The sequence below is a fragment of the Hipposideros armiger genome, unplaced genomic scaffold (genome assembly GCF_001890085.2).
Source record: "Hipposideros armiger isolate ML-2016 unplaced genomic scaffold, ASM189008v1 scaffold_159, whole genome shotgun sequence".
NCBI classification, from domain to species: domain Eukaryota; kingdom Metazoa; phylum Chordata; class Mammalia; order Chiroptera; family Hipposideridae; genus Hipposideros; species Hipposideros armiger.
This window is the reverse complement of record NW_017731509.1, coordinates 1,846,709-1,853,166: the sequence shown is the minus strand read 5'-3', so window position 1 is coordinate 1,853,166 and position 6,458 is coordinate 1,846,709. Positions and strand designations below refer to the sequence as shown.

The following is a 6,458-nucleotide window of genomic DNA, read 5'->3' as shown; positions in this document are numbered from 1 at the left end:
GGCCACACATGGTAGCCCGTGGCACCCCACTGCAGCAAGGGCTGCAGCCTACACCATTGCCGGCGACTCACGGCTGCCCAGCTCCAGGTCGAGCAGTTGTTCAGCATCTTAGCTGTAGAGGGCAGTGTCACTGACCCTCATCTGTGGGATCCGAACCAGGGCCCTCTGGCGTCCCAAGCCAGCTCTTAACCAATGCGCCACTCGGCCCGCCCTGGGCTCCATACTTTGCATCGAGGTTTGAGCCAGGGTGGGCTATCCTGACCTCAGTACTAGGAAAGACTTAGGCCTGTACCTGGAAGGCAAGTCATTTGGGAACTTTCATGGTCACCCTGGAACAGCCACTGCATTGAGGGGCTATTCTTAATTGGGGAGAATTAGAAAAAAAGTATATAAATGCATTACTAGGGTCTGTCTGCAATAAATAATAATTGTGTGGAAGGAAGATGCAATTATAAACAGAATAAATGCTCTTTAGTTTATTTTTTATGTACATATACTGGCTTTCTTGATGTGAGTTTTTAACAGAATTACTTTAGGTTCTGGACAAGTAACCTTGGATGGATCTTCTCCTGGGAGGGATATCAAGAACCTAGCTCTTTTAAAGCCAGCAGCCTTGATTATAATGGAGTCTCCCCAGGTAGGAAAGCGGAAAGATGAGTTTCCTCTTGATGTTGCTAAGGCTCAGAGGTCTCATCAATAGGTAGCATTTCAGCCTAGGTCTCCCAGTAGTCACATCCCCAAGTCACATGGTCCCACCTTGCATTTGCTCATTTTAAAGATAAAAGCACTGTTACATCTGCGTGTGGGCAACAGTGGCACCTGGCATGCAGGAGAGAGCAAAATGAGGAAAGAAGTCTAGGCTGCTGGCAGGTGTGGGAGACTCGGGTTTGATCTGGGCAAACGCCATCAGTATGGCAAGTCCAGACAGGCAAGCAGAACCCAGAGTCTTAGGACCTCTGTAGAGGACAGACAAGGATGGAGGGCCCAGATATGAAAGGTGAGTGGAATCCTGGGAAAGTCGGCCGATCCACGGGCAGAGCACAGTGTTGATGAGCAGGGAGTAGCAGTTTGCTGTTAGACTCCCATTCACCTGGATGGGCGGGATCTCAGATGAGCGGGCTGCCCAGGAAAGGGATGGCCTCAGGTCGTGGCAGACCCCGTTGGGCAAGCACAGAGCTCCCCTTTCTGTGGTGCTTCAAATGCTTGCTGTCTCTCAAATGCAGGGCTCGCAGAAAACAGCCTGGACTCGCTGGTATTTGAGTCGCTAATCCCCAAGCCCATCCTGCAGCGCTACGTCTCCCTGCTGGTAGAACACCGGCGGATCATTCTCTCTGGCCCCAGCGGCACTGGGAAAACCTACCTGGCCAACCGGCTGTCAGAGTACCTCGTGCTTCGGGAGGGACGCGAGCTGACAGATGGGGTCATCGCCACCTTCAACGTGGACCACAAGTCCAGCAAGGTGAGGAGGGCATCCGGAGGCTGCTGCTCAGCCAGGGGTCACTTTTCCTTTCAGAAATCTTGGTTCTATCCCACGCTAATGGGAACACAGCATTCCCTATACACTCCCCTTTGGTGGTTATAAAAGCCCTCTGAAAAAGGCCACAGTGGGGCCAGCAAAAGGGGAGGCTTTGGCCCAAAACTTCCCAGCCAGAAATCCTATCTGTAAGCTAATCTTTCGTTTCTTACGACCTGACTATGAGCTGGCACAATGCTCTGTGTTAGTAGCTCTTTAATGTCACCCCTGATGCGCCCACTTCAATTTACCAAGAATTAATCATGTGCCTAGAGTTGCTATTGTTTTTCCAAAACGAAACCTCCTTTTATGGAACAACAATAACGATAATAACAACAACAGCTCACATTTGCAGACTGCTTGTTCCATGACAGCAAACTGGCCACCTGTGCCACCCCCATTTCACAGTGGAGGAAACCAAGGCTGCAGGCAGTAGGCTGTGTGCCTAAGACCACTCGGAAGGCACTGAGCTCAAGTTGAAGCCTTGGACTCTGGAGACAGCAAATAGGTTCAATCCTGCTTCGCAGGGAGAGATGGAAATATTTGGATGATCTGACCTAGTCCCAGCTGAGGGTTGGGAAGAGTTTCCTCACACCTGTTCAGTATTCATCTAATGGGGTTGATGGATAATTAGCTCTGTCCAGCCCTCTGCAAACAGGCCTGAGGTCCCAGGTGAATTGGAAATAACTCCTAAGGTGGAAGAGCCTTAGGAATCACCTGGCATCCCTGAAGATGGGGATTCCTGGAGCTCATTCCTAGATGATCTGTTTTAATAGGTTGTGTGGGTCAGGAACTTGCACCATTCACCAGTTCCCCAAATGACTTAGTGGGGCCAGGACGTGAGAGAAGTGGTCCAAGCCTCTCAGTCAGAAGCCTCTGTGTCAGTGAGCTGAGGGAGGATATCCTGTCCCAGACCAGTGAGGGAAGGACCCCAGGCAGGTGGCGAGGGCTCCAGCCCAGGCTAGATTTCAGCCTCTGCTCACCCTCCCTGTGGCTGGGCACCTCATGCAGAGCACAGCTCACCAACTGTACCCCAAAAGCCTGAGTAAGGAAGGGAGTCTTGGGAGCCCTGTGCTTATAAGATGCAGAGGCTAAGAACCCATGATGGAGAGGGGCTGAAAGAAGGAAAAGTTACTAGTAACTTAGAAAGTTAGGTTTTTCAGTTGCTAGCAAGCTGCATTTTGACTTACAAGGGAGGTCCCGGGGAGGGTGTGTGTGTGTGTGTGTGTGTGTGTGTGTGTGTGTGTGTGTAGGAGGTAGAGGCTAGCATATGGGACAGTCTCATGTGATGAACACGCACTGGACAGGCACCAAGTCTGAATCCAGACCTGAAGTTTTCACCTGTGTAATCTCAGGCCAGCCACCTAAGTTGGATGTGCCTCACCTTCCCCATCTGTAAAAGGGAGCTAATCACAGCACCCACCCCAGGGGCTACAGAAGTTCATCTGTGTAAGGCATAGAGCTGTGCCAGGCTCTAGGGCATGCCAGCTATCATGATGATATTATTAGGCAGTTGTTCTGGGTTTTCTGGCTGGTCCTTCACTCAACATTTCAGCCCTTACCCCAGCCGTACTGGGCTGCACCTGGCCCCAGCTCCAGCCAATCCCCCAGCCGTTCTTCACAGTTAAATTCAAAGCTTACCCTTTACCCTTTCAACCAGACCTCCCAAGGCTCCCGCGTATGTAGACCGATCTCCCCCTGCAGTGTTGGTTGTCTGTTTGCCACAGTACTGATCAGCAGTACTTCTGTGTGGGAGGTCCCCTGCTATACTGATTCATCAAGGGCTTCTGTATAAACAGCTCTCAGGCAGGTGCTTATACGGGGCTTAAATAGCTTATCCAGAGATGTATGAGGCACTTGCCCTCAGGAGCTTCCTGGACAGTTGGCATAATAAGAAATATCAAGAAAAATGACAGCACTTGTAGAGAAGTGGTAAAGCAGGGTATGGAACCAGGCCTGGGCATCACCTTCCATGGTGCTGTGTTCTTGCCCTGTTACCTAGTGAATGCCCAAAGGCAAGACCCAGGCCTTCCTCTCCCCCTTCCCATGCTGCATCCCCTGAGCTACAAACCAACCCCCTGTAGCAGGCGGGTGCACAGCACGCGAAGGGCTTTTCCCCGTTTGCTGGCCCTGGGCAAAGTGAAGGCTCTGAGCACATGCATGGTCGCCAGTGCGTTCACCCACTTGTTCTTCCACTGGCCTTTGCAGGAATTGCGCCAGTACCTGTCCAACCTTGCTGACCAGTGCACCAGTGAGAACAATGCTGTAGACATGCCTCTCGTCATCATCCTGGACAACCTGCATCACGTCAGCTCTCTGGGCGAGATCTTCAATGGGCTGCTCAACTGCAAGGACCATAAATGGTAAAGGCCAGCTCCAGATCTCAAGGTCCCTGGGAGGAGGGCCACCAGGTGATGGGCACTGCATGGGGAGCTATGCACATACATGGCCAGGGTCAGCGTGGGGGATGGAGGAGGCAGCCAGCCATCTGCCTAGACACACAGACCCCGCCGGCCTCTGTGAGCGCCCCGTTCTCGAGCTTGGCCTTGACTCACAGAGTTGTCTTTTCCTTCATGTCCCCCACAGCCCTTACATAATTGGCACGATGAACCAGGCTACCTCTTCTACTCCCAACCTGCAGCTTCATCACAACTTCAGGTAAGGTGTCACTTTTTGAGTACCTGTTATATGCCAGGCATTGTGTAGAGCGGTTTTCCCAGCTAAGCTCATTTAATTCTCACAACAGCCTCAAGTAGTTAAATGTCTCATTCTCCGCTGATAGATGGGGAGACTGAGACTAGAAGAATTAAGTGACTCATCTGAGGTCACACAGCCAGCTGATCAGTGGCAGAGCTGAGACTTTTGAACCCATGTCTCTTTGACCCTAAGTCCTGGGGTGACAGAGTCAGGGAGGCAGCTCTGGGCAGGGGCTGTAGGCATGCTTGCCTCCCCTACCCACTCCCAGTGGTACGTCTCTCTGGCCCAAGTTGACATGAGCAATGACAGCTCTTATGAATGTCCCCATGTGGGTCTGTGGGCCTTTGAGTTCCAGCTGCCCCAGCACCGTACCAGGGTGCTCCCCCTGCTGAGGTGTGGGAGGCATTGGTCCACTCAGTTGAATCTGGGTGCGTTGCTGCCTTGCCATGGATAAACGCCCTTTGCCCCGCGCTGAGTCCCCTGATCCACTCCTCCTCTCCTGCTGGGCCTGTAGATGAGGGTGGGTCATCTTCCTTGGCTCATTTTCACTGGCCATTCTGCAGGCATCTCTGAGGGCGCTCTATTGAAAGTGGACCTGAATCATCATTATCAGAGAAATGGCAGCTCCTCCAGGCCACTAAGATCATGGCTCACCTCTGCATCCAGCTGTCCCTGTCCTGCCCGTGCTTTCTCCTAAACATCCCTCAAGTCCTTCTTTCTCCTCCTCCTCCCTCTCATCACTGCCACGTCATCTTCCAGGGCACTACTGCAGTCAGTTCTAACCAGTTTTCCTGCATGCAGCCTGACCCCGCGTCCTCTGTGCCAATGGCAGCTGGAGTGAGCGTCCTAGAATTCAGATCTGACCACAAACCCTCATGCTTCTAGTTCTTCAATGGCCACCCCCGCCATTGCCGCCAGAACGGAACCCAGACTCCTTGGGTTGGCAGGTCAAGCCTAAAGTCTGGGTACACTGAACCCCTGGCAGTTTCCACAAACACCCCAAACTATTTCTGATGCCTTCACAAATGCTACAGGGAGCTCTCCACCCCTTACCCACCCCCCTGTTCTTGCCTTTCCTTATGGGGCTGCTCCATCCATTCTTCCAGTCAGCCCAGACATCCCCCACTCTAATTAGCCTTCCCTGAGTCCCCAGGATTCATCAGGTCTCATTCCTCTGATTGCTTATCTGCCTCTTCCAACAAGACAGTAAGCTCCTGCGGAACAGGGACGAATGTGTCTTAATCACCGATAGAGCTCCATAGCCCAGCACAGGGCCTGACACAAGCACAAGACGCAGTACGTTCAGTGGTTAGAGCTCAGACTTGGAGCTGGGTTGTCTTGGTTCTAATCTTAGCTTTCCTATGAATATTAACTAGCTGTTTGATCTTGGACAGGTTACATAACCTGTCTGTGCTTCAGGGCTTCTATCTGTAAAATGGGGTTGGTGATAATATCTGCATCACAGCGTTGCCAGGAGGAATTGTGAGTTAATATACTTGGCAGTGTTTGATGCATCGTGAATCCTATTTTAGTATTAATTAGCATATACACCTTCCAGTTCTAATGTGCTTTGACTCTTGAGGTTAGCCATCATTTTTATCACTGTCATCATCACTGAAAAGCACTCCTGCCTTCCCCCAGGTGGGTGCTTTGTGCCAACCACACGGAGCCCGTGAAGGGTTTCCTTGGCCGGTTCCTGAGGCGGAAACTCATGGAAATGGAGATCAGTGGGCGGGTGCGGAATGTGGAGCTGGTAAAAATCATCGACTGGATTCCCAAGGTCTGGCATCACCTCAACCGCTTCCTGGAGGCTCACAGCTCTTCGGACGTCACCATAGGTAGGTGGGAGGCTTGGTGAGAGCAGGCAGGTAGGCTGGCCAGGGAGAGCGCCTGGAACTCGGGCCCCCTCAGAGACGGTCCTGGAGCTGTTGGCAGACACAAGTCAGCTTGATGCTGTACTGTCCTTGCAGATAGAGATAGAGGCAAAGGGACAGTCACAGCCCAAGACAGACCCCAGACAGCCAGTCATCCACTGCTATGTCTCTCCCCTCTCGCCCTGCACAGTGCACTTGGGCTGATCAGTTGTGAGAGATTCCTCTAGCCCGGGCGGATGCAGAAACTGCCAGCTCAGTGAAGAGTCCCACCCCAAGGCTCCCCCAAGTGAAAACCACCCTGTGGGGTTAGCTTTGTTTTGAAAATAAAGTAAAATGGTACTAACATTCCTGAAGCTTAAGGATTTAGAACTGGG

General features: G+C 52.0%; 1 protein-coding gene across 10 annotated transcripts in view; it reads left to right on the top strand.

The window, feature by feature from the left end:
- Nucleotides 1-6,458, top strand: part of NAV2 (neuron navigator 2) — a 738,710-nt gene that overhangs the window by 722,393 nt on the left and 9,859 nt on the right. For all 10 annotated transcript variants that reach the window (XM_019651383.1, XM_019651379.1, XM_019651381.1 and 7 more), the window contains 4 exons: nucleotides 1,224-1,459; nucleotides 3,722-3,876; nucleotides 4,100-4,171; nucleotides 5,852-6,048. In XM_019651383.1, coding sequence (XP_019506928.1) covers nucleotides 1,224-1,459; nucleotides 3,722-3,876; nucleotides 4,100-4,171; nucleotides 5,852-6,048 — 660 coding nt within the window. The remainder of the gene's footprint in view (nucleotides 1-1,223; nucleotides 1,460-3,721; nucleotides 3,877-4,099; nucleotides 4,172-5,851; nucleotides 6,049-6,458) is intronic.